At 42.8% G+C, this 27,696-nt stretch overlaps 2 protein-coding genes across 2 annotated transcripts in view; one reads left to right on the top strand and one right to left on the bottom strand.

Moving 5' to 3' along the window:
* Positions 1 to 27,696, bottom strand: part of ST8SIA6 (ST8 alpha-N-acetyl-neuraminide alpha-2,8-sialyltransferase 6) — a 473,234-nt gene that overhangs the window by 264,527 nt on the left and 181,011 nt on the right. The window lies entirely within an intron of this gene.
* Positions 1 to 27,696, top strand: part of LOC307199719 (macrophage mannose receptor 1-like) — a 60,450-nt gene that overhangs the window by 3,191 nt on the left and 29,563 nt on the right. Inside the window, exons 3-15 of the mRNA XM_079947697.1 lie at positions 2,135 to 2,308; positions 4,089 to 4,247; positions 4,712 to 4,825; positions 5,131 to 5,274; positions 6,293 to 6,475; positions 7,218 to 7,375; positions 9,400 to 9,513; positions 11,119 to 11,234; positions 12,326 to 12,474; positions 17,773 to 17,975; positions 19,640 to 19,749; positions 20,681 to 20,756; positions 23,998 to 24,133. Of these exons, the coding sequence (XP_079803823.1) occupies positions 2,135 to 2,308; positions 4,089 to 4,247; positions 4,712 to 4,825; positions 5,131 to 5,274; positions 6,293 to 6,475; positions 7,218 to 7,375; positions 9,400 to 9,513; positions 11,119 to 11,234; positions 12,326 to 12,474; positions 17,773 to 17,975; positions 19,640 to 19,749; positions 20,681 to 20,756; positions 23,998 to 24,133 (1,836 nt within the window). The remainder of the gene's footprint in view (positions 1 to 2,134; positions 2,309 to 4,088; positions 4,248 to 4,711; positions 4,826 to 5,130; positions 5,275 to 6,292; positions 6,476 to 7,217; positions 7,376 to 9,399; positions 9,514 to 11,118; positions 11,235 to 12,325; positions 12,475 to 17,772; positions 17,976 to 19,639; positions 19,750 to 20,680; positions 20,757 to 23,997; positions 24,134 to 27,696) is intronic.

The following is a 27,696-nucleotide window of genomic DNA, read 5'->3' as shown; positions in this document are numbered from 1 at the left end:
GGGAGTCCAGTTTTCATCAGGACCAGAGCAAAGGGAGAGCAGCTGTTTAGCCCTGTTTGTTTCTGTCATGGTTATGACATAAATGTCTCAGCCCAGCCTCTTTATCTCTCTGACCATTTCTTTCTATATCTATCTAACATACACACACACACACACACACACACACACACACACACACTAGCATCTTACTCTTTCCTTTAACAAAGTACAGTGGTACCTCGGGTTAAGTACTTAATTCGTTCCGGAGGTCCTTTCTTAACCTGAAACTGTTCTTAACCTGAAGCACCACTTTAGCTAATGGGGCCTCCTGCGGCCACCGCGCTGCCAGAGCACGATTTCTGTTCTCATCCTGAAGCAAAGTTCTTAACCCAAGGTACTATTTCTGGGTTAGCGGAATCTGTAACCTGAAGCGTAGGTAACCTGAAGCGTATGTAACCCGAGGTACCACTGTAGTGATAATCTGCATCCAGCCAAATTCAAGTACTGTAATGAGAAAGCTTTCATGTCGTATTAGAAGTGGGTGGCTTTATTTTTTGGTCTTGGAGGGCCCAACACTTGACACACAAAATGCTGCTACCCAGTGGCGTAGTGTGGGGGGTGCAGGGGGGCCAGCTGCACCGGGCGCAACATTTGGGGGGGCGCTCACACTCGCAGCTCTCTGCCCCTACCTGGCTCACTCACTCTCTCTCACTGCAGTGCTGGCTGTGCGAATCCGATCCGAGCTGCCGGGTCGCCGGCAACTGTGGAGGGGGAGGGTGCCAGGCATGCGGTGCGGTGCGGAGCGGAGAGAGAGCGAGGGAGGGACTATCTGGGGGAGGGACAGTGCAGTGGCCGCCCAGCGCAGCGCTGAGCGCGGGAGAGAACCACACCCGACCAGCCCAGGCAGCAGCAAGAAGAAGCTGGCAGCGGAGGCAGGTTAGGGGTTAGGGGCACAAATTACTTGCCTTGCCCCGGGTTAGGGGGCGCAAATTACTTGCCTTGCCCCGGGTGCTGACAACCCACGCTACGCAGCTGCTGCTACCAGGACTGGGGTCCCTGGGCTGTAGACCTGGAGGTTCAAGGGTAGTGATGGTGTGTGTGTGGAATTCTATTCAGTTTGCATTTAAAGCTGAATCCACCACATCTGCACTTTTGAAAAGCAATACGAAAACTGAAACACAGCTACCCTTCAAAATTTTCTAAAGTTTTTCGATATTGTTCTCCGAGTATTCACAAAAAGGCATCTAATAGGAAAGCGTGCATTAAAAAAAGAATATATATGTGAAAATAACATACAAAATGCATTATGTAGGGGAAATTGCAAAAAAATGTGCATTAGTCAAAACTGCATATAAAAAATGTGTGCATTAGGAGAAATTCATACTAAAATCATGGAGAAATCTTATGAGGATTTTTTAAAATAAAAAATTGCTGAATCTCTCCTTCCACAGTAGACAAATGCACCCTTTCCAATAGATGTTTAAATGATGTTTTGAAACTGTAAGAATTACCTGGGTGGGGGGGGGGGACATGCAAGGATAGAAATATAGCCCAACAGTATCAATTCAATTTCTATTAGTTCCATTTGTTTCATTGGTTCCACTAGTTCCATTTGCCTGAGCAGGAAATGCTTTCACTTCGTTTGCATTGCAACAAGGGGGCAGATTTACCAACACTGGGTGGTTGGTAGCTTTCTGTTTATTTCGCAACTCTACTCCTGTGTAGAAATTTCATGATGGGCACCAGAGTTTAAGTATGCATAGAATGCAGCCTACTTCAAAAAGACTTAGGAAGACAGCAAGATACTTTGTACCATGTCAAAACTTTGGCTCATCCACATCATATTGTCAGCAGCTCTCCAGGGTTTCATTCAGAAGTCTTTCCCAACCTTTCCTAGGGACACCAGGGACTGATGATCCACTTCAATTAAAAGGGAAGTTGTACATGTGCATTCATGCAACAGAATGAATGTTCAAAACCTAGTTAATGTCAATGGGGAAGCCTGTCTACACAGAAAGTCAACATATGCATCTGAGTATATCTGGCATTCTGTGTTGAGGACTTTGTCTTCATCTCTTCTGCTTACCAACTTCTGTTCTTATCTCATAACAGATCAAAATTATTTCATCATTGCATCTATTCAATTTTCTTTTAGCTCTCTATACCTTAGAAGGCAATTCTTTTGGAGCCCCCTGTATGTTTCCATTCAAGTATCGGAATGAATTGTATGCTCAGTGCATAAGAGACAATGATGAACATGGGCGACTTTGGTGCGGAACAACTGCAGATGTGGATAGAGACTCTTTAACCGGATATTGTCCAGCGAAAGGTAAACAAAAAGGGTTTGTTTGAGCCTTTGGCATTGTACATTTGTTGCTTAGAGGAATGTTCGTCTTAACAAAGAGAAAAGCGAACTAGTCGTTATTATATCTGTTCTACAGGTTGTGCTACTTAAGAAGAAAATGGGGAGAGGGATCTTTCTCCTGTGAATCAGAACAAAATGAATTGTCAGTAATGTCAGGGTCCCCTTACAGGATCAGGCTCACACTTCTTCAATTGAAAGGAACAGATGTCAAGCCAAAAGCAAGGTCCACAGTAGAGTTGGCAAACTGCTGTATGCAGGGTACAGCCAGTTTTCCTCTGGCCCTCTCATCTCCTTTGAGCCAATCAGCTGTTCAGTGGGGAGCAGCTTAGATGGAAAAGGATTTTGATATTCTCCAAAGTGTGCAATTGCAGGTCTTTCCCCTGCTGCAAGAAGATCAAAGCAGAGGGAGAAATGTCTTGGCAGACTTCTGTCCCTTGCAAATAGGCTTTTGCATTTTTTTCAGTTGCATACCTGCAATTTTCAGGATGCACTTACAGCTTGACATTTGACACATTGAATAGGCATAAGGCAGGGCTTGTAGTTTACCTGCACATTGACCTTCTTTGTATTGTTTTCATGGGATTACTGCACAGCTGCCAACAGAGAAGGGGTCAGATTTTGGGGAGTCAGCTGGGGCCCTAGACTCTTAGCTTTAATTTTTAAAAGATGGAAGCCAGTTGGACAGGGGTGACTAAAGACTCTTTAAGTGGACATTGTCCAGTAAAAGGTAAAACCAAGTTTGTTTATTTATAATATACAGTTTTAATTTAAAAAAATAAATCACGGGGAGTACAACATATAAGAATAAGCCAGGCCCTTACTTTGCCATCATGTGTGAGCTGCTTAGAGGAATGTTTCTCCTACACAGAAAAAGGGAAATAGTCATTATTGCCTCTGTTTTACTGATTGTGCAACATAAGCAGAAGATGAGGGTGGGGAGAACTTTCCCCTAAGAGTGAGAGTAAAATAAATATAAAGAATGCCAGAGCTCCATACAGGATTAGGTCTGCACTTCTTAACTTGAAAGGGATTGAGATGATGATGTAGTTCAGTTCAAGACAAAACCAAGGTCTAGAGCAGAAGTGGGGCAGCCAGATTCCATTTGTCCCTTGGTCTTCTTCCAACCCTCAGCTGTTAAGAGGGGAACAGCTGAAAAAGTTTTGATGTTGCATGAACCATGCAGCTGCAGATCCTTTCTCTTAAGTAAGAAGACCAAAGCAGAGAGGGAACCAGAAGGTACAATTTGAGTAGAGCTACTAAAATGAAATATGTGCCTTTGTTTCTATGTAGAACAATGGTCTCTGTGTGTGATGGTCTGTTAAAGATGAGTGTGTCTGGTCCTTCCTGTTTTGGGATCTGGCCAGTGGTGACTCATGCAGTGGGTGGGGTAGAGTTGTATATACATCCATGCATTAGGTGTGAATGTCTACAGGGATAAAGCCAACTCATGTAAACTAACCTGAAACCTGAAGTCCTCTTTGCACACAGGGTTCTAGGAAGCGTAAATAGAAATTGATGTGGTTAAGTTGCTGTGCCTGAAGATATCCCCAGCTAATGCTTGAATATTGGAAATGGGGCTTCGGAAGCCACATTATTATGGAGGGAGGCCCAGGGTGCTGCTCTATATGATTTGGGTATCCTCTGGAAAAGTGGTATCTTGATTAATCAGGTTTATCTCACTTGCAGATTTAGCTTTGCCATTTGTGATTTTATAATTTGACACTAGTGTTAACAATGCTTACAGATGATGAATTCTTCTGGACCAAAAACCATTGGACAGGGAATCTCTACCAGATCAATTCCCGCTCAGCTCTAACATGGTACCAAGCAAGAAAAAGTTGCCGGCAACAGAATGCAGATTTACTGAGCATCACCAGTTTACATGAACAAGCGTACCTGACAGGTAGAACATAATAAAGCACACTTAAAGAAGTGATCAGTTCTAATAATATTTTGCTACATAATCAATATTGTCTCAACTATAGGGAGCAATTTCATAAACATAATATAATAAGTACCCTTACTCCCAGCAGAATTAATTTGAATGTCATTCATTTCAAATGATCCCACTGCAGATTATTCTTTGTATTCATAGTTACCAAATCTCCTAGCAGGTCCTCTGTGTCTTTGACAACAGTAGAAGCAGAAATTAATTGATTAAATCTAATGAAGCATAGCATCGGCATACTAGATGAAATGTTTCATCATATTAATTTCTGCTTAAAATTTAGCTATACTGGAATAAAAGCTGCCACCCTAGAAGCGACTTTTGTTGTGGTTTAATTTTGCTTCCTTCCACCCAGCTTCATAATTATGGATCCCATAGCTACATAATACAAGACAACTGATTTTCTTTTCATTGAATAGGATTAATAAATAGTATGACTACTGCCTACTGGATTGGTCTGATCAGCTTTGATGCCGAGAGTGGATGGCAGTGGATTGGTGATCGTCCTTTCAGATATTTAAACTGGGCTCCAGGTGAGTGAACCGTAATATATATATTATTCTATCTGAATCATAATATATATATTATTTTTCCCGTGTTTTAGTGTTTTGTCCCTGTAGTTTCTTGTATAGATATTCCAAGAATACTATTTTCTCTTGAGATATAAATACTTCTGCAAACAGGAAAACAAATAACATGCATTTCTATTTAAAACATTACAAGCTACTTTTTAGCAGAGCTCCTAAAAATGCAGAGCCTCCAAATGAATGATAAATACAGTTTTACTATGTTAACACAGGGCATAGATAATGATTGTTTCTCTTACTCTTTCTTAAAGGGAGCCCATCCCCAGAAACAGAAAAATTATGTGGATCAATGCTGTCTAATAATGGCAATTGGGAGAATGATAAGTGCCACCAGAAACTTGGATACATTTGCAAGAAAGAAAACTCTTCATTAGATGTTTCTTTTATTCCTTCAGGTAGGATGCTAACCTGGGAATGAAGTTTACATATATTTCATTATGTCATAAGTTGTGGAGTTTGCCAATGGCAGTATTACATTTTTTAAAATCTTATCTCTAGCAGTGGAGGTTTTGCTGTTTGTAGCAGTATATGCAATATAGAACACTTTATTGATGTCCGGTGGCCCAGGAACCAACTGCCACGGCAGGTTGCCAGTAACGGATAAGACAAGAAAAAGTCATTACCATCTGCTTTTTCATTCAATATTCACAGAGAGAGGCTTGGGAATGCAGCCTCTTGGAATAATGACATTGTCCCGAGTAAATCTCCACCCCTCCTTCGCTCCCACTTCCTCATTCATCAACAGCACCACCACCCCTACGGTAGCTGCTTAGGGTCATTTGTCTTTGAGCCCTTTGCTCTCCTATATTTAAGGTTTGCTGGGTTTTGGGAGATGGTGGGTCTGGAATGCTTTCTAGTGATAACGTATCAGCCAGCTGCTGCTCCGGCTCTGCCTCCTCCTCCTCTCCCATTTTTTCCCAACTTTCCCCCTCATCTGCCTCTGAGCTGCGGCCTCCCTCAAACCCCTGTTGTAATTCTGAACTGTCTTCTTCTCTAGAAGGGTCAGGCTGGGGAAGCGGTCTCCACTGTTCCTCCTCTGCCCAGTCCCTGACAATTGGACTGAGATGCCAGAGGATATATTGTCATTAGCTAAGAATAAGTTATCAACTGTATTATTAAACTTAACAGGTAGCATTCCCATCTGTTGTTGCCATTACACAGCAAATCTCACATTTCCATAGGTGAAATAAATGTATTTGAATACAATAATTGTTGGTAATTCTATTGACAATAATATCCTCATGGTAAAGAACTGGCTACTCTGTCTTGTTAATATTGATTATCAGATTTGCCTCTGACATATTTTATATACACAAATTAAGGAATTGAGACTATGACATCCTAATAGCATAACACACTTTCTTCTTTAAAAAATCCTCCAGTCATGCTATCTTAAATTTGATCTCTTTTTAGATGGCTTGAAACCAATTAAATGTCCAGATGGCTGGGCTGCATTTGCAGGTCACTGTTACCGACTTAAAAGAGACCTTAAAACATGGAAGAATGCATTATGGTCCTGCAGAGAAGAAGATGGAGATTTAATAAGTATTCACAGTATTGAAGAATACAGCTTTGTCATATCTCAGCTTGGCTACCGTAAGTATATCTAGAAAGTTTGGTCCTTCTGGTATCTGCTAAATATGTGAGATTAAGAGAGAGAGTTTTTTGTTTTGCATTTTTGTTACCACGTGCAAGAAGCGAATGTTACTGAGTCTCCCACCCTGGGGAGAGGGGGAAGCACCAGTCTGCTGTATTGAACATGAGACCCAAATGTGAGATATGGCACTATTACAGCCTTCACCAAACTTCACCAAACCTAGGTCTCCAGCTGTTTCTGGACTACAACTTCCATCATCCCTTGTTGTTGTTTAGTCGTGTCCGATTCTTTGCGACCCCATGGACTCCTGTCTTCCACTGCCTCCCGCAGTTTGATCAAACTCATGCTGGTAGCTTTGAGAACACTATCCAACCATCTCGTCCTCTGTCATCCCCTTCTCATTGTGCCCTCCATCCTTCCCAACATCAGGGTCTTTTCCAGGAAGTCTCCTCTTCTCATGAGGTGGCCAAAGTATTGGAGCCTCAGCTTCACGATCTGTCCTTCCAGTAAGCACTCAGGGCTGATTTCCTTAAGAATGGATACGTTTGATCTTCTTGCAGTCCATGGGACTCTCAAGAGTCTCCTCCAGCACCATAATTCATAAGCATCAATTCTTTGGCGATCAGCTTTCTTTATCCCTAGTGGTATACAAATTTAATAATAATAGGATCCTGTGAAAGACCTGAGTTTATTGCAATTAAAGTCTGTGAGCAAATAAACAAGATGCATTTGTGTTCTTAGAGTCAACAGATCTTCTCTGGATAGGACTGAATGACCAGAAGATTCCGAAGTATTATGAATGGAGTGATGGTTCTACAGTGAGACTCACCAAGTGGCAGAAAGGAAAACCCGCACACATAGATGATGAGCAAAGTGCCTGTGTCATTATGAATGGGGAGGTAAAAAACACGGAACCCCCAACAAAGATGTATTTCCTTGGATTCAGTTTTGTGTGAAAGATCAAATACATTCAGGTCCTGCTTTCCGAACACAATGTGTTCCCAGGAATTTGTTAGGCGAGCATTCACATAACAAGTTGACAATTTACATCATTTCTTATGGGAATATTTTTAATCTGTCCAATCACTCTCCTCCCTCCCTCCCTCCATGGTTTCTTCCTGAAATGGCTGCAGCCAACCAGGAAAAGAGATGCAAAGGGGGGGGGGGGACCGATTTGTCTGCTCTCTTTTGCTCCCTGATTTGCCCGATCTCCCTCCCTCCCTGCATGGTTTCTGCCCAAAAAAGGTTGCCACCGACCACAAATGCACAAACAAGTAAGGAGGGAGAAGATTGTGGCTGCTTGGATTTCTGAATCTGCGGTGGGCATAGCGAGGTCTGGGTACTAATTCTTCATTTCCGATAACAAAATTTGTGGATAACGAGTGTTCTGATAGCAGGACCTGTGTGCATAGTGGTGCACCTGGTGCACTTTCACAACCCCAGTCTGTCCTACTGTCCCAGTAAGCGGCAGTGCTGGTGTCAGGAGGGCATCTCCACATGACACCCTTCCCCATACCAACTGCTCTTGTTGAGACCTAATTGTATGTTACAAGGAGGCAGCAATTTCCATTCCATCTCATGTTAGTCACAATCAGTGCTGTTTCTCTTCTGCTACATGTAGAACCATCTTCTTCAGAATGTCACCTTTAGTCTTTTGATTTTTGTTTTTAAAAGAGGAAGCATTTCACAGATATGATTGTGCCAGTACTAAGGTGGGAATTGCTTGTTGAAATATCAGAAGCCAAACATGTGGCTGAATAAAACTTCCACTCTTTGGTGGTTAGGCTCCAATGCAAGACTAATTGTTGCTTCTCATAAGAAGAAAAATTACAAATAAATTGCACAACTGTCAGAGCTGCCTCTAGGTCCCAGCTCACAGAGGACCAACGCTAGGCTGTAGTTATGTACAAAAGTCTTTATTGAGGTTCAGTTTCCATTTCAAAGCCGTAGCGCGCAGCTCTACGTCTTAAAGCCTAGACTGGCGAAATACCGTCTGAGTCTCCTCCCCTATGACACCAGTTTAAGATCCTAGCCCGGCTCCACCTTTTACGCTGCTCTCTCCTCCTCTGGGTCCTCCTGCCCGCTGGGGCATTGCCCTTTCTGGACTCTTCCGACGCTGAGTCGCTTAGCTCCTCCCCCTCCCTCCGGCGGGCTTTAGGACCCGGTTCCCAATCCTCATTCTCTGCTGTCCCGCGCTCCTGTACATTTGAACTTGCCTCTCGCGCCAACCCAGTGACCTTCCTCCTGACCGTTACACTACTTCTGTCACTGCTTCCCTCTTCTGGGATACTGGCCGGATCTGACCTCCCCTCCGTTGTCTGACTCTCCGATGGAGGTGTGGTCAACCCTGCCTTATCTTCTCTCCCTGGTGGGGAATGCACTGGCCCCGATCCTTGGGACTCTTCCCCCCCACTCTGCTCTGGTGGGGAAGCTGGTCCTGATTTCCAACTACTGCTCTGGGAGTCCCTGCTGTCCCCTTGCTCCTGGGACGTTCCCCTTGGGAACCCCCTACCCCTGGCCACTGGCGCCCCCTTCTGTGAATCTTCCAATTCGCTGGAGAGGCTCATGGAATCCCTCGGTTCACTGTCCTCTTCCCCTATGCTCCCCTCGGATTCCTCCCCCTCGCTCTCCATCTCCTCTCCTCCCTGTGCCTCTGCTCCTGAACCCCTGACAACAACTAATAAAACTAAATTGCAGAATACATTTTGGAAGGCAAAAGATTGTGCACAATCTGTAATAACTGAAGAATTCAAGAGAATTCAGCAAGAGAATTTGAATTGCCTAGCATCAAACTATGCTTTTTAAGGACAAGATAATGCAATAGAAAGCTTTGTATCAACACAAAAGACATCAAGCATCAAGAAAATGAGGAAGTGTATACTTCTTCACTGAAATATTTATGTCTTTATTTTTCCATTTCCAGAGTGGATATTGGGCAGATTATTTCTGTGAAGAGGAACTTGGCTTCATCTGTAAAAGAGAACCATTGGGATTTCTTCCTGAAGAACCTGAAAATGTTGATCCAAATTGCAAGAAAGTAAGTCTAAAGTAAACTGTACAGTAGTTTAACAAATGAAAGAAGGTTGATAAATAAAAGATTAGGAAGAGAATTTATAACGTCGGACAAAATTAAGAAAAGAGGAGTAATATTGTATATAAAAAACAAATATGACCCACAGCAGATCTTCATGGACGAGGAGGGAAGAGTGATAGCTGTACAGTTAAAGTCGCAAGGCAAATAATAATAATAATAATAATTGTGGGGATATATGCCCCAAATGAGAGGAAATCAATTTTACAAATCTTTGGAGGAAAAATTATTTGATTATATGGATCAGAAAATAATAGTAATGGGGGATATGAATGGGGTGGTTTCCCTTGAAATGGACAGAACAATATGGAAATAGAAGGCTCAAAAGAAGGGAAACTCCCAATGGCTTTTTTTAAGTTGATGGAAAGCTTGAACCTAATAGACATTTGGAGATTCAAATATCGATTAGAAAGACAGTACACTTTTTTCTCTGAGCCAAATCAATCTGCTGGAAGAATAGACTCCAGTGAACTGACAATAAGAGTGGGGAACATGGAGATATTGCCAAGGACTCTCTCAGATCATAATGCAATATTATTGGATTTGAGAAGTGAAGGGAATTCAACATTTAGATGGAAATTGAATGAAGGCCTATTAGATAATTAAATGATTCTACAAAAAGCCCAAAAAACTATAAAAGGTTATTTTGAATTAAATTTGAATAAGGAAACTGATATAAATATGGTGTGGGAGACTAGTAAAGCAGTAATGAAAGGTTTCTTTATACATCACAACATGTTTCAGAGAAAGTTAAGGGAGAAGAAAAATATACTTTCATTAAAAATGAAAAAGAGTTAACTAAGAAACCTGGAAATACATTGATAAAACAAAACATTAAGGTGCTGCAAACCCAATTTTCAACGTTAATTAATCAAGAAATAGAATGGGAAATAAAATATATAAAACAAACAAAAATTGGACTTGCAAATAAACCAGGAAAGCTTTTGGCATGGCAATTGAAAAAGAAACAAGACCAAAATATAATCAATAAGATAAAAGTAGAGGAGAAATTAATAGATAACCTAAAAGAAATTAGAAAAAAAATCTTAAAATTTTATAGAGACTTATATAAAGCTCGAAAAGAGGATTTAGAAAAAATGGAGGACTATTTAAGGCAGAATAATTTACCAAAAATTCTGAAAGAACAGAAAGATCATTTAAATGCACCAATAACAATGATAAACTAACCTAACAGTGTGGTCTTTTCTATGCTAAAGGGGAAGGAAAGGGAAGCTTTGCAAATGATTTAAAAGGGGGATATTTTAAAGGTCTAATAGCCTGCATTTCCACACATTACTTTGCTGCATGTTTTCTTTTTTTAAACCTCTGTTTGTATTATGCCCCAAAATCTCAATCTAGGAATCCAGGGAAATCTTATGTTATAACTAAATTCTGACACATTCTGGTTTCAACTGTACAACTTCTATGATACCTAGTGCTGGATGTGGATTTCTGTTTCAGTAAAGGTTCAGCAACATTGCTACCAAAAACACGTCTCCAAACTTGTAATACTGTAGTAACATGTGGTTGTTGGTTCTTCTATATGAACAGGGCTGGAAAAGGCATGGTTCCTATTGTTACTTAATTAGCCAAACATCTGCAACGTTTTCAGAAGCAAATACATTCTGTGAAACAAATAAGGGATCACTGGCTTCTGTAGAGAACAGGTAAAAGGAAGCCCATGGGTTTGTTGTTCAGAGGGCGTGTTTTAGTCTATTCTCCCCCTTGTTGGGCATGAAAGAGAGAGAAAATGACTTTCTTGTGTCTATGGGCTGTTTCCAACTAAGGTTTACTCAGAGTAAACCTTCTGAAATTAATTGGCATGTGTTATCCATGTTCATTAATTTCAGTGGGTCTACTTTACTCTGAATAGGACTAACAACCTTTTCTGTGAATGAAAGGTGCAATGCCTTTATTTTAAGATGCTAAATTCTTTGGCCACATAACAAATATTAAGATTTGACCTGCAGCATGCAACTAAGCTACTTTCTTGAATGAGCGGCTCCTCTCATTTCTTGTGAATTTCCTATTCGATTTTCAATCTGTGCCTTGCCTCACTTTCCTGAAACATCTGCACTACATGGGTCTTGCAGTCTTTGCCACAGATTTAATCATTGTCTCAGTCTGTGTTTTTCTGTCTAAAGTGAGTGAATGTTTTCTAGAATTCCTTCTAAGATCCTTAATGCTATGTTGTATGTGGCCACTTGTGGCCTAATGTGCAGTCTGGGCTGAGATTCTTCTGTTTCACAGTTTCTTTCTTGGGATGCCCTTGTAGTTTTTGTTTTGTACTTGTGAAAGAGTTGTAGTCTGAATTGTGCTGATAAATTCAACATGCAAGTGTATTGCTTAATGATAGTGGACCTGTAGGCTTAAGCACTTCCATTTTTTCACTGTGAGCTATCTCTTGTCATTCCAAAATGTGCATTTTGACTGGATGAGAGCTAGCCTCTTTTAAAATGTAGGAAATTAATAATCATTTGAATGCATCAATTACACATCGTTCCAGTGTGGTGTAGTAGTTAAGAGCAGTGGACTCGTAATCTGGTGATCCGGCTTCGTGTCCCCGCTCCTCAGCTGCTGGGTGATCTTGGGCTAGTCTCACTTCTCTGAAGTCTCTCAGCCCCACTCACCTCACAGAGTGTTTGTTGTGGGGAAGGAAGGGAAAGGGAGATTGTTAGCCACTTTGAGACTCCTTCAGGCAGTGATAAAGCGGGATATCAAATCCAAACTACTATTCTTCTCTTCTTCTTCCTTACAGATATGAGCAGGCCTACCTGACTAGTCTAGTTGGGCTTCGTTCTGAAAAATATTTCTGGATTGGCCTTTCAGATGTACAGCAACGAGGGACATTCAAATGGATCAATAGAGACAATGTTCTGTTCACCGACTGGAATTCAGGAATGCCTGGTAGGTACTGCCTGAAGTCTATCAGGAATATTATGATGGCAAGGGAAAAAATAGATATACAGTCATACCTCAGTTTTCAAACATAATGGGTTCTGGAAGACCGTTCGAGTTCCAAAACGTTCAAAAACCAAGGTGCAAAGGGAAGTCTGCCAATTTTAATAGAGAAAATTGAGAAAAATAACTCAGCGGAAGCTGCTCGACTTTCAAGGCGTGTTCGAAAACGGAAGCATTTACTTCCGGGTTTACGGCGTTTGAAAACCGAAACTTTTGTCAATGGAGAGGTTCAAAAACCGAGGTACCGCTGTATAAGAAGGAAAATTCCTGGATGCAAGTTGGGGGCAAGTACTCTTTGGTGAGAGAACTACAGCAAATATTTAATATACATACAGTGGTACCTCAGAAGTTGAACATAATCTGTTCTCTAAGGACGTTTGACTTTGTTCAACTTCCAAGGTGCAGCTTCTGATTGGTACTTGCAGACAGCGGAAGCCCCATTGGACGTTTGGCTTCTGAGGAGCACTCAAAACCCAGAACACTTATTTCTGGGTTTTCGTCATTCAGGAGCCTAAACTTTAGGCAATAGAGCCGTTCGACTTCTGAGGTACCACTGTATATATTCAGCTAAGTAACTCATTGAAATGTGCTTTTCCATGCAGCATCCAGAAAAGCTTGCACAGGCAGCAAAACTTGGCTTAGTTCCAAAGTGTTGTTAGTGCCTATGTTATTGGAACAGGAGCTCAAGAGAGGCTTGTTAGAGTTATGTGGTCTGAACTTGGAGCAACCAGCTTAGCCCTCCTCACACACTGAGCTTCTCAGATAGACTGAAGGAAAACAAATGCTTGATTACCTATTCCAGTGGTAGTCAAGCTTTTTATACCTACCGCCCACTAATGCATTTTTCAAATTTACTTACCGCCCACCAGTGCTGCAGTAACATGGGGCGTGGAACCGTCTACCACCCACCTGGAATCCTGAAATGCCTGTTGGGATACTGCTGGGGAGACAAAGGCATCATGCCCCCACGCTGTCTCCGACTTCCATTAACCTCCCGTAGAAACGCAGTATCAATCAATTAGTGACATGAGCTCCAGAAATAGCTTGCCACATTCCAGAGCTGATGCATGCTCTATCAGCAGATAATGCACAGCGAAAGATGCATGCAGGAGAGCATATTTACAAGTTTATTCAGCGTTGGTCAGAACAAAGAAAAAAACATGACTGCCTGCTTCAGTGTCTCAGACACAGAGAGAAAATGAAAGCATAGACACAACAGAAACATCCTGTGAACAGGAAATACGCAGGCTGTGACACAAACATCCTGCTCCCTTTAAGGTGGAACGGAAATATCCTAACATCCTCCCCCTTTCCGTGTAACCTGTAGTACCCGTGGTTCAACCTAATTGCAACCTCTGTACATAAACCTTAAGTTGTTCTCTGTTAACAACCTTAGACAACAGATCAGCAGGAATTTCATTTCCTGCCATGTAGGACACCTGAATGAGTCCTTTCTGAATACACTCTCTTGCACGATGTAGCTTAATCTGCAAGTACTTGGTTCTTTGCTTGCAACTCTCTGAGTTCAGCAAAGCCAAACAGGATCTATTGTCTTGATACACTTGTATAGGACATTTCACAGAAACTCTGATGTCCTTAAACAGTTGCATCAACCATTCACAATCCATGAGTGAAAATGACAGAGCATTGAGTTCTGCTTCACAGGAACTTAGGCTTACTGTCGTCTGCTTTTTGCACAGCCAGTCAAACAGAAACTGGTTGTACATGTAGCATACTCCAGAAGTGCTTGTACCATCCGTGGTGTCACTTCCAAAACTAGCATCTGCAAAGATTTCAAGACCTCCAGTCTTCTGACTGGTGAACCTCAGCCTGTAGTGCAAAGTCCCTTTCAGATCTGCGTACTAGACGCAAGTCTTCTGGACTCATCTCCTCCTTCTTAGGAGAAAAGTGACCAGTGGTGAACAGTGGTTCTTCCAGTTCATTGTCAGATGCATCAGATGGTCTGACTGAGGCCTTTGTGCTCTTGTAGTCTGCTGTGTCATCACTGTCACTGACATCAGCAGCAGCGCCGCCCACTGAACTGGAATCCGAACTCTGATCATCATCATCATCCTCAGCTTCCTCAGCTTCCTCAACATTATCTGCTTTTTTCAGATCACCTTCATCCTCTTCTGGGTAACTCTGGAAAATTCCCACATTTCCCCCCCACTTAGGATTGTACTCAACACTCTTTGTGAACTTAATGGACTTAGAGTCAGTCATCCATACCCTGTATGAACCCTTTTCATATCCCATGAACAAACCATGTGCCCCACGCTTCCCAAGCTTGTTGCTCTGTGGGGTGTGTACCCACATGTCAGAACCAAAGATTCTCATGTGCTTGATGTAAGGTTTCTTACCAAACATCTTCTCATAGGAAGTACAACCAATAGGTGATGACAGTCTGCGATTATAAGTGTAAACAAACGTGCACAGAGCCTCCCCCCAATACTTCTCAGGGAGATTGGCATCATGCAAGAAGGTTTTCAGGCCTTGAAGCAAAGTCTGATTTGCTCACTCCGCAAGTCCATTCATCCATGGCGATCTAGGCATTGACAAGTCATGCTGGATTCCCTTCTCAGTCAGGAAAGCTTCAAACTGCTGAGAAGTGAATTCAGCCTCTCGATTAGTAAACAAACAGCCAATGTGTTTACTGTGAACATTCTCCAACCAAGCACAGAATGCCTTGAACCTAGGAAATGTGTCCGATTTCTGCTGGAGGATAAACACATGAATGTACCTGGAAAAGGAATCAATTAGAACCATGAAGTACCTTGCTCCACCCACAGAGGGCGCAAGTGGACCAACCAGGTCTGCGTAGACTAGCTGGTAGGGTTTGGAAGCCTGCCTGCTAGACTCCTTGCCTTTTGGAGCAACCTTCACCTTGTTCTCTGCACAAGATACACATTTCATGTGAAACTTTGATGTTCAAACCCTGAACCAACTCAGGCATCTTGGCCAGCGCCTGCCAAGACATGTGACAAAATCTTCAATGTGCTTCATGAATGCATCCTGCATGAAGAACTTTGTTAGTTTGTGCAACACAACAAAAATCAACATTAGACACAGCAACAGCACCATTGTCATCATAAGTTAAACAGAACAAACCATCTATAAACTTTGCATGCAAAATGTCCTCTTTGCCTTTTCTGATGACACAGACGCTCCTCTTGAAGGAAATCTCAAAGCCACGCCCAGTCAGCTGTGGGACACTGAGCAAATTGTCTGCAGCACCTGAAACATAAAGTACATCTTTGATGGTTGTGTGCAGACTTGCCAGTTTTACAGTCCCTTCTCCTGCGATTCGCAACATCTTTCCATCAGCCTGGTGGATCTCACCATCTTGAGGTGTGAAGGAGATAAACAGATGCTTATCTTTTGCCAGATGGTGGGTGCATCCAGAATCAATAACAAATCTGGCCTTGGCCTTTGGAGCAACTTTTCCAGCAAGCAAAACCTTGTTTTCCACCGGCTGGGCTTTTGCTTGTTGCCCCCCTGCTCCTGGCCATCAAACTTGCCTTCGGCTTTTGGAGAAGCAGTGCCAGCAAACAAGGCCTTGTTTTTCCCTGGCTTGGGCTTTCCACCCCCCTTCTGCTTTGGGCCATCTGCAGGCATCTGTCTCTGTTTACTTCTGGCCTTCCGGTATCTGTGAGGATGACCTTGGCTCCCATGAGAAACAGAGCTCTCAGCTGCTGACTCCTTGGCTCCCCCTGGAGGCTGGAATGCTGCCTGGGATGACATCACAGTCAGCTCCCCCTGCAGCTTGCAACCGGTGCCCTCAGCATCCGTGCATTCACTCACATTCTGGGAAACAGCCAGGACCTCCAATGCAGTCAAACTCTGGGCTGGGATGACTGGCAGATGAGCTACTTTCAAAGCATTCCACATCTGACGTGCTGTGGTGTTTCAAGCTAGCGTAGCAATTTCCTCCAGAGAGACGGACAAGACTATTACGTCTATGGCCCTTGAATCGTGGGCCCTCCATCTATCTGTCAGAGGAACTGGAGGGGCTTCACACACAGTATGCCACACTCCAAACTGTCACAACAAACTCTCACACCACACAGCCCAGGTCTTGTAATTGTGCTTTGGGCACTGAGCAGCTTCAGAAGCTTGGAAAAACTCCATTCCAGCTCTTTACTTGAGCCGTGAGTCTTTATGCCTTCAAAAACTCCTTATTTCGGCAGCTCATTAATCACGAAACCTCTGGCGTGGCTCCCAGGCCAATTAAGCCAGCCGGACATCAAAGTCTCTTGCCGCGGCAAACAGAAAAGCCTTATTTGCTTTCGCTTTTCCCACATACCTCAACGCAGTCTTACTCTCCTGTAAGTGCCGTGAATCTGGGTGCATAACCTGTTGTTGGGATACTGCCGGGGAGACAAAAGCCATCATGCCCCCACGCTGTCTCCGGACTTCCATCGACCTCCCATAGAAACGCAGTATCAATCAATTAGCAACATGAGCTCCAGAAATAGCTTGCCACATTCCAGAGCTGATGCATGCTCTATCAGCAGATAATGCACAGCAAAAGATGCACGCAGGAGAGCATATTTACAAGTTTATTCAGCGTTGGTCAGAACAAAGAAAAAAACATGACTGCCTGCTTCAGTGTCTAAGACACAGAGAGAAAATGAAAGCATAGACACAACAGAAACATCCTGTGAACAGGAAATACGCAGGCTGTGACACAAACATCCTGCTCCCTTTAAGGTGGAACGGAAATATCCTAACAATGCCCACTAGTGGGTGGTAGGGACCAGGTTGATGTTAGGTACTGAAGTTCTCACCCTGGGCCAGCAGGGGGATACTGTAGATAGTTTTCACTCAGGTCTACATATGCAAATAAGGAATTGAAAGTGACGTTCAGTGATTGGATAGTTATAGAAAGTTGTTACTGTTGCATTGTAGTGGAGCTCTATATAAGCAGGCTGGCTGAACCCTTCAGTTCAGTTCTGTTCTGGGCCTGTGAATAAACAAGAGCTGTTTGAAGAATCACTGTGTCATCTGATATGTTCACCCACAACTTAACAGTTGACTATCCCTGACCTAGTCCCTCCAAGGTGAGCTGTCCTGGCAGGACAGCTTACTCTTTGGTCTTAACCCCCTCATCCATTATTTAGTCTTAAGCAGGTTATGTGAGGTGGGCTATCCAACAGAATCATATTTTACAAAACCTTTCTCTAGTTGTTTTGAATGCCTATGAAGAAAAGCTCAATTGACGTGGCTCTTGTCTTGTGTCTCCAAAAGGGCAACAATCTGGCTGTGTAGCCATGAGAACTGGCACTGCAGCTGGACTGTGGGATGTTGTGAACTGCAAGGAGAAGGCAGCCTTCATCTGCAAACAATGGGCAGAAACTATGACAACAACTCCTGCCCCATCAACAATTCCCCCACCCCCATGCCCAGAAGGATGGCTTCAAAGCCCTTACAGAAGTGTATGCTTTAAAGTGGGTATACTGCTTCTTGAATCCAAGTTCTTGTTTGTTTCAATATCAAAGCAAAGAGAGAAATTACTTTTGTCTAAGTGAACCTTTTGAGATATTTGAGGATGTGATTTTTAGTTTTCAATTTAACTGCTTGGTGCAGGATTTTGTTGTTATTCTTTTTTAAGTGGGTTTTAGTTCAATGTTTTGTACTGTGGTTTATTTGAAGTGTCAATATTCAATTGCCTTTTAAATGTTCCTCCACACAGGGCACCAAGCCAAAGTAGGGGTGCCACTGCAGGGTGTTTCAGTTATGATGTAGTACACACGGGTGACGCTGTGCTCTAAACCACTGAGTCTCTTGGGCTTGCCGATCAGAAGGTCGGTGGTTCAAATCCCCATGATAGAGTGAGCTCCCTTTGCTGTGTCCCAGCTCCCGGCAACCTAGCAGTTCAAAAGCACGCCAGTGCAAGTAGATAAATAGGTACCACTGCAGAAGGAAGGTAAACGGTGTTTCTGCGGGCTCTGGTTTCCATCACAGTGTTTCGTTGCACCAGAGGCGGTTTAGTCATGCTGGCCACATGACCCGGAAAGCTGTCTGTGGACAAATGCCTGCTCCCTCAGCTTGAAAGTGAGATGAGCACCGCATCCCCATAGTCGCCTTTGACTGGACATTACCATCCAGGGGTCCTTTAGCTTTTCTTTTCTTTTAGTGCATGTGCAGAACAGAAAGCAAGAGTCGGGGGGGGGCACTGAATTGTGTCCTTGCAGAGGGTGCCACTGAAATTTGAAAGTCCAAAGTCCACCCCTGTCTCCAGGTAGGGATGGGAGGGGACACTTCCTGAACTCGCATTTTGTCAACATTGATCAAAGTTGTTCAGTAAGACCAGATACCAAACTGCCCCCCCTGAAAGACACCCCCACATTGATAGTAACACAGTAGGTGCCTTTACTAGAGTCTGAAGATCCAGGGAGTCCAGGCTACCTGCAACTCTATCACCAAGAGGGTGGAAATGAGGCTTAATTATGCTTGAAGATATTTATAGCAGCAACATCTATGTATCTAGGGTCCAAATCTTGTGAGATTTGCTGGAGACTATCAGAAATGGTGCTCAAGCAGAAGAAGTAACATTCGTTGTTGTCATCGTTTTATTGTTTGTAGCCCACCCATCTGACTAGGCGGTGCAACTCTGGGCAGCTTTCAACATTTTAGATATGTTGATGTTTACACATTAAAAAGCTTCCTCCTCTACAGGGAACTTTGTAATCAGTGAGTTGCTGAGCCATACCCTTCTATAGAAGAGAAAAAGACTGTGCTTGTGCAGTTAAAATAGGACTTGCAGATGGGAAGATAAGATTTGTGCTTCCTAATCTGACCAGCTGTTTCAGGTACTGCCAGTCCTGGACTTCCTTGTGCAAAGGCAGGTAGAAGACACAGCTGGTGGAAAGGACAAAACATAGGAGGGAAGTTCTAACGAGCATCAGTGGGAGTTTCCCACCCAAATCTATTTATTTATTTTTTTAAAAAAATGTGCAGATTAATCACATACTTTTATGCCATGTCTGCTTTGGCCCTTAGTCACCGTTGTTACATGTCAAATAGGGGTTCGTGCAAACCATGCAGATCTCACTGTGAATGGAATTTGCAAGATTCTTACCAATATGCAATTGTATTTATATCCATTTAGGCCTATACAAGTAACATGCTAACTTGGTTTGAAGCACGTGATTTTTGTAGAGCAATTGGAGGAGACCTAGCTTCTGCTAACAGCGAAGAAAAGTCGAGTTTGTACCATCAGTGAGTTTTATGAAATGTTTATTTCTTCACATTGTCTCAGAATCAAAAACTGTTCTGGTTACCAGGTAGACTGAAATATGTACTGTGGTGTTTTGGGCTCAGACCCAACTTCTGCTTTTTAACTCAGTGTCTTTGGGAACTTGTTTGTCCATTGTGACTATCCATGCCCCCATGTCAGACATTTCGGTATAGTGCTGATAATAGGATGGTATTTTTTTAAGGTTCAAATGTGCCCGTCAACCAACCAAAAACGAGGTAGGGGTCAGGGTTTATAATGTAGTCAACTGGAAAGATTTAGAATAAATAATGATAATAATTTAATTTATTATTTATACCCCGCCCATCTGGCTGAGTTTTCCCAGCCACTCTGGGTTGCTCCCAATCAAATGTTAAAAACAGTACAGCATTAAATATTAAAAACTTCCCTAAATAGGGCTGCCTTCAGATGTCTTTTAAAGATAGGATAGCTGCTTATTTCCTTCACATCTGAAGGGAGGGTGTTCCAGAGGGTGGGCGCCACTACCGAGAAGGCCCTCTGCCTGGTTCCCTGGACTTGGCTTCTTGCAGCGAGGGAACCGCCAGAAGGCCCTCAGCACTGAACCTCAGTGTCCGGGCTGAATCATGGAGGTGAAGACGCTCCTTCAGGTATACAGGACCGAGGCCGTTTTGGGCTTTAAAGGTCAGCACCAACACTTTGAATTGTGCTCGGAAACATACTGGGAGCCAATGCAGATCTCTCAGGACCGGAGTTATGTGGTCCCGGCAGCCACTCCCAGTCACCGGTCTGGCTGCCGCATTCTGGGTTAATTGCAGTTTCTGGGTCACCTTCAAAGGTAGCCCCACGTAGATTGCATTGCAGTAGTCCAAGCGGGAAATAACTAGAGCACTCTAAAATTTTCTGCACTCTAAAATTATCTTTTATATATTTTAGGTTTTACCGTCATTGTTGGGTTGGTTTAATTAAGTTGGAGCCTGATAAAGGATTTACTTGGAGTGATGGATTTCCTGTAAGTATGCTAATGTATTGACAGGGAAATTAATATCATTTTTACAAAACCATTTTGAATATGAATGTTGAAGCTCTTTTGCTTTCTGATCAGATCCCATAGCATTGTTTTAAATGTTTAGTCACTTAAATTTCCAGCATCCGAGCCTTTAAGCATACGATTTGTATGCAATCTAATTTTTGGACCGAGCACCTATGGCAGTTCCTGCAGAGTTGATGAAATTGCTGCTTATCCAGTTGGATTAGATTTGTTTTTGTTTTGTTTTTAAAATAGTGCTCTTATTATTATTATTATTAAGTAACAAACAGAGCATTAAACAATGCACCAATAGGAGCATAAACACCTACATGTAATGCAAAAATGAACTATGGTTTAGTGCAAATGGGAAAACAAAGATTGTGGCTGCTGCCCTCCTTCCCTGGTCCTGCTGGTCCTGTACTATCCAAAGCAAAGCCATGATTTGGAAAAGTGGCCATTACAGTTAAAATATTTTTCATCATCTGAGGCTCTTCTTCATGCGCCTCCTCCATGAGAGGTTTGGAGGGTGGCAACATGACAAAGGGCCTTTTCTGCAGTGGCACTCTGCTTGTGGAATGCTCTCCCCAGGGAGGCCTGTTTGGCACCTTCATTACATATCTTGAGGTGCAGGCAAAAATATATTTCTTCTCCCATGCCTTTGGCTAATTAAACAATCTATGGCTTTTAAAACTGGTTATGAATTTTGTTTGTTACTATGTTGTGTATTTTTGTATTTTTATATTGTAAACCACCCTGTGATCCTCGGATGAAGGGACATACAAAAATGTAATAAATTTTACTATTATTATAATATTTATACCCTGCCCATCTGGCTGGGTTGCCCCAGCCACTCTTGACAGCTTACAACACACACACAAATAATAATAAAACATAAAACATTAATAGTAACAATCAGATCCTGTATAAAAATTCACAATAACTTTAAAATAAACAATGTATATCAAATAAAGCAATATGCAATAATCCATTAGAATCCAATAGTAAGCACTAAAATTTGACTCCAGCTGCTCTCCTTCGTGTTGAAGTGGACACAATAACAATACAGGCAAGAATTGACTATCTGTGTCTAAACTATGTAAAAAGACTTCAATCCCTCCCAGAGGAGAGATTCCCCCGCTATGTCTTTCACAGAATGAGAACAGACCAAATGCTGGAAGGCTGGCATCCAACACCTCTTGTCCCAATATCAACTACAAGATCTTCAGGCGGTCATGAAGTTGGACAAGAGGCACTTAAGAGATCGCCTCTATAGGTCCATTGCAGAAAGGGATTTAACCATGATTGCCTCTACCCAAAGTTCACCATGGTTCCCACTTATCAAAATGGAGCACACTCGAGCTAGTTATTGACAAAGCTCCCACTTGCCATACTAAGAATCGCTTTTACAGAATTATGATTTCAATCAATGCCCTTGGCGGTGTTGGATGGACGGTATGGCAAAGTACAGTACAACGAGAGACTTTATCTGTGTGGGCAACCTTATGTACAGGACCTGTATCATTATTTACTGCAATGCCCGCTATATACAGACCCAAGAGACTGATTTATAAAACCCCTGCTTACGAATGGAACACACTCGAACAGGGTGGAAAGGGTGAAATGGCTGCTGAGTGATACGGATTATTTTGTAACTTATAAACTATACACACTGGCAGCTAAGAAGATTAGGAGGAAAGAACTAGACAAAATTGCAGTCAATTGCAAAGGTGATTTGGACATTTAAGTTGGCACATTCTACCTGAGAATCCCCAGCTAGTCTCTTACATGCAGCAAACAATTTTTAGGAGACGTGATTGCGATTTATCATATTTGTTATGCCTGATGTTTTATGGTTATTGTTGATTTTTTTATGTTCTTCTTGTGAATGATGCCATGGCCTTTGGCTAGTGCAATAAAGTCTATGAATGAATGAAACACTAAAATTTAACATCGGCAAGTAATATTTAAACAGTTTACACTTATCAATTACAATAAAGAATTACTCATCCATAATCGATAAAAACAGCAGCAAATCACAATACATAAAAAACCACAACGCGTGTTCTCATTAAAAGAGAGTACGTGTTGCAGTGGGGGCCAGACAAGACACCCCGCTGTTGCTAGGCATGTTTGGGATGCTTGGCCCTAGCAGGGATTGGTAGCCTGAGTTGCTGGGGTAATTTTGATGTTGCCAATTTGGGGGTGGGAACAGAGTTTTTTTAAGCAGTGCACACAGCAATCTGCCCACCCTCCCTTGATTTGGGTCTTATGCCTTGACCTTGCTATGCCTGTCATGGGGTCGCCTGCTGTTGGGGCAGAGGCCTGGTAGAAATTTTGTCCATTTGGCTGATTGGCTGGTGCCATTTGGTTTTTGCCTACTGCGTAGCAAATCGTCACAACTTTGAGGTTGCGGTTAGGCATTGGTTAAAATTGGTTGGAGGAGGGGTAAGGATTGGCTGGGCCTGCCCCTCCAATGCTGCTGCTGCAAGGGAATTCTGTTAAAGGAATTCAGGGGCTTGCCATCCTTTTGTCCAAACCCCTGGAATTGGGTTTGGGCCGCGTAAGCCCCTGGGAGCATGCGGGGAGAAGTTGAGGGCCTGTGTCACAGCTCCAGTTCTCCCCAATATTGTCTCCCCTCACGGACTTTCGCTGGAATCCGGAAGTCAGTTCTGTCCCCAAGGCGAGGGGACAGATAGTCCTATCCTAACCGATGCCTAAGCAACCACTCACATCCATGTATGTCAATAAAGTTGTGGCCAAAATTATGCCAAAAACCTTAAACAAAAATTCTGTGTGATATGTGAGATATTGGGGTAGGGGTGTCTTGGGGCCCTCAACACGCAAAACATACAAAACAATGTAAAAGGATTAAATTAAATGAATGAATGAATGACAGTTTCAGTATGATACTGTGGGCGAATCAGCTGATATGTCTGCCCTGCTCTGGCCCACAGTGGGAGTGTGGTGAATTGGGAGGCGGAGGTAAAACATGTTCAGTCGTTGGGAAAACTTGCAATGACAGGAACTGTTTCTTTATAATAGCCTTTCGCACCCAGATTGTATTAACAGGGAAATGACAGCTCATCTTTCTCTCTATACATACACACATACATACATGTGCACAGGTGTATAAAGAATGCTACTGTAAGTCTGTATCCTTTTCTGTAGATTTCTGAAGATTTTTATAAAGAAAAAGAGTAATGAATATTTATTCCTACTGCAGGTAGACTCTGAACCGTATAGGTATTCTTCACATTATCTCAGAGTCGAAGGATGTGTAGCAGCGTATGTAGGTTTTATGGGGCTGGCACTTTCCCCGTGTGAGAATATGTTGTGTTGGATTTGCCAAATAAAGAGAGGTAAGATTACTTTTGATTTACAACTAGTTCATTAAGCAAAGTGAAAGGGCCTTTTTATTATGGTACACACTGAGGTATAGTATGTTCCATTTCAATGAGAAGCAGGAATCTAGTGCATTGTGAATTCAGAAGTACTTATTGACACAATGCATAGTTAAACCATGGAACTTGTCCCACAAGAGGTAGTGATGGCAACAATATTTCTGAATACCAATTGCTACAAAGGGAGGGAGCATTCTTGTGCTCTGATTCAGCTTGCTGGTTTCCTACAGGCGTCTAGGTGGCCACTGTGAGAACAGGAAGCTGTACTAGATGGGCCACTGGACTTAATACAGGAAGCCACTGAAGGCTGCTTCGCATTATATTATTATTTGTGCTTCAGAAATGTAAAAATATTGGGGTGTGGCCACAGCACCTGAGGAAATGGCCAGCTAAAGAGAGAGTTCTGTAAAGGCACCTGAATCTCCTCCTACTTTTGAGGTTCTGCAACACTAATCCTGCCTCCATGAGCTAGGAAAGGGAGAATTCATATACAGGTGAAAATGAGAGATCTGACCGCCCTTTTTTCAGCCCAAAACCATGTTTCCCCTTCAAGCTGTCAAGAAAATCAGGCTGCATCTAACCTTCAACACAAGATGTCCCAAACACTCCTAGGAAAGGAGAAAGCAACATCTGAGATACATTTGTAGTACAGCAACTAAAACTACAAATAAGAATGGTGGAAAGATCTAATAGTTCCTATGGAGACTCAAGCTTAAAGAAGGTAACATTAGACTGGGCACTCTCACAGATACAAGAACTTCAGCAGCAACAGCAGGCACTGCTCATGAAAGGAAGATACAGTGGTACCTCTAGTTGCAGACTTAATCTGTTTCATGGTGCCGTTCCCACCCCGAAAAGGCCACAACTAAAGTGCCTCTTCTGCGCATGAGCGTGGCACAATTGAGCACTTCTGCGCATGCACGGGTGGCAAACCCGGAAGTAAACACTTCTGGGTTTGCTGCGTTCGTAAGCTGATAGCCTGTAACAAGAGCAGAACGCAACACGAGGTATGACTGTAAAAGTTTTAGCAGAATGAGAAAGCTGTAATACTTGATAAACTTAAAGGGGCAGGAAATGAGGGACTTCCTGTGTGCCTTTTTCATGAAGGATTGTTGGAGGATGATCTGATTGAATTCATTGTTCCATGGTTTAAGTCTATTCACCCTGGTTTTATCTTAACCACAGGAGATTTCGCTTGCCATTGTAGCATCTGGGGGTTGACCTTACTTGCGCCTCTAGGGGGGAAAGGCAGAAGTAGCTTCTATGGGAAATAGAAAACTCCATGGACAAAGACAACAGGCATATAAAAGTTATAACGCTGGAAGATGAGCCCCTCAGGTCAGAAGGCGTCCAACATGCTACTGAGGAAGAGTGGAGGACAAGTACAAGTAGATTCAGAGCTGCTGAAGTGCCTGAGCCAAAGCCGAAAGGACGCTCAGTTGCGGATATGCCTGGAAGCGAAAGGAAAGTCCAATGCTATAAAGAAAAATATTGCATAGGAACCTGGAATGTAAGAACCATGAACCTGGGTAAGTTGGATGTGGTCAAAAATGAGATGACAAGAATAAATATTGACATCGGGCATCAGTGAACTAAAATGGACGGGAATAGGCGAATTCAGTTCGGATGACCATCATATCTACTACTGTGGGCAAGAAACCCGTAAAAGAAATGGAGTGGCCCTCATAGTCAACAAAAGAGTAGCGAAAGCTGTACTGGAATGCAATCTCAAAAATGATAGAATGATATCGATACGAATCCAAGGCAGACCTTTTAACATCACAGTAATCCAAGTTTATGCACCAACTACTGGTGCTGAATAAACTGAACTTGACCAATTCTATGAAGACTTACAACACCTTATAGAAGTGACACCAAAGAAGGGTGTTCTTCTCATTATAGGAGAGTGGAATGCTAAAGTAGGGTATCAAGAGATAAAAGGAACAACTGGCAAGTTTGGCCTTGGAGATCAAAACGAAGCAGGGCAAAGGCTAATAGAGTTCTGTCAAGAGAACAAGCTGGTCATCACAAACACGCTTTTACAACAACACAAAAGACGACTCTACACATGGACATCACCAGATGGGCAGCATCGAAATCAGATAGATTATATTCTCTGCAGCCAAAGATGGAGAAGCTCTATACAGTCAGCAAAAACAAGACCTGGAGCTGACTGTGGCTCAGATCATCAGCTTCTTATAGCAAAATTCAAGCTTAAACTGAAGAAAGTAGGAAAAACCACTGGGCCGGTAAGATACAATCTAAATCAAATCCCTTATGAATACACAGTGGAAGTGAGGAACAAGTTTAAGGATTTAGATTTGCTGGACAGAGTGCCTGAAGAACTATGGATGGAGGCTCGCAGTGGCCGGTGGATTGGAGAAGATCAGTCTACATCCCAATCCCAAAGAAGGGCAGTGCCAAAGAATGCTCCAATTACGGCACAATTGCACTCATTTCACACGCTAGCAAGGTTATGCTTAAAATTCTACAAGGAAGGCTCAAGCAGTATGTGGACTGAGAACTCCCAGAAGTGCAAGCTGGATTTAGAAGAGGCAGAGGAACCAGAGACCAAATTGCAAACATGCGCTGGATTATGGAGAAAGCTAGAGAGTTCCAGAAAGACATTTACTTCTGCTTCATTGACTATGCAAAAGCCTTTGACTGTGTCGACCATGGCAAACTAAGACAAGTTCTTAAAGAAATGGGAGTGCCTGATCACCTCATCTGTCTCCTGAGAAATCTCTATGTGGGACAAGAAGCTACAGTTAAAACTGAATATGGAACAACAGATTGGTTCAAAATTGGGAAAGGAGTACGACAAGGCTGTATATTGTCTCCCTGCTTATTTAACTTATATGCAGAATTCATCATGCGAAAGGCTGGGCTGGATGAATCCCTAGCTGAATTAAGATTGCCGGAAGAAATATCAACAACCTCAGATATGCAGATGACACAACCTTGATGGCAGAAAGTGAAGAAGGCTGGTCGCCGAAGAATTGATGCTTTTGAATTATGGTGCTGGAGGAGACTCTTGAGAGTCCCATGGACTGCAAGAAGATCAAACCCATCCATTCTGAAGGAAATCAGCCCTGAGTGCTCACTGGAAGGACAGATCGTGAAGCTGAGGCTCCAATACTTTGGCCACCTCATGAGAAGAGAAGACTCACTGGAAAAGACACTGATGTTGGGAAAGATGGAGGGCACTAGGAGAAGGGGACGACAGAGGACGAGATGGTTGGATAGTGTTTTCAAAGCTACCAGCATGAGTTTGACCAAACTGCGGGAGGCAGTGGAAGACAGAAGTGCCTGGCATGCTCTGGCGTGCTCTGGTCCATGGGGTCACAAAGAGTCAGACACGACTAAACGACTAAACAACACCACCTACCTGAAAGGTAGATTTACTTGTCCAGTGTAAAGGATCACTGGGGCCACACCCTTGCATGACCTACAACACCTTTTCCCACCTCTGTTTGCACCTCTGTTGGCTTTCAGTTAATGGTTTCTCATAGGAAATAGGT

Source organism: Podarcis cretensis (genome assembly GCF_951804945.1).
Source record: "Podarcis cretensis genome assembly, chromosome: 12".
NCBI lineage: Eukaryota > Metazoa > Chordata > Lepidosauria > Squamata > Lacertidae > Podarcis > Podarcis cretensis.
The sequence above is the reverse complement of the archived record's forward strand: the minus strand, read 5'-3'. Positions and strand labels throughout refer to the sequence as shown.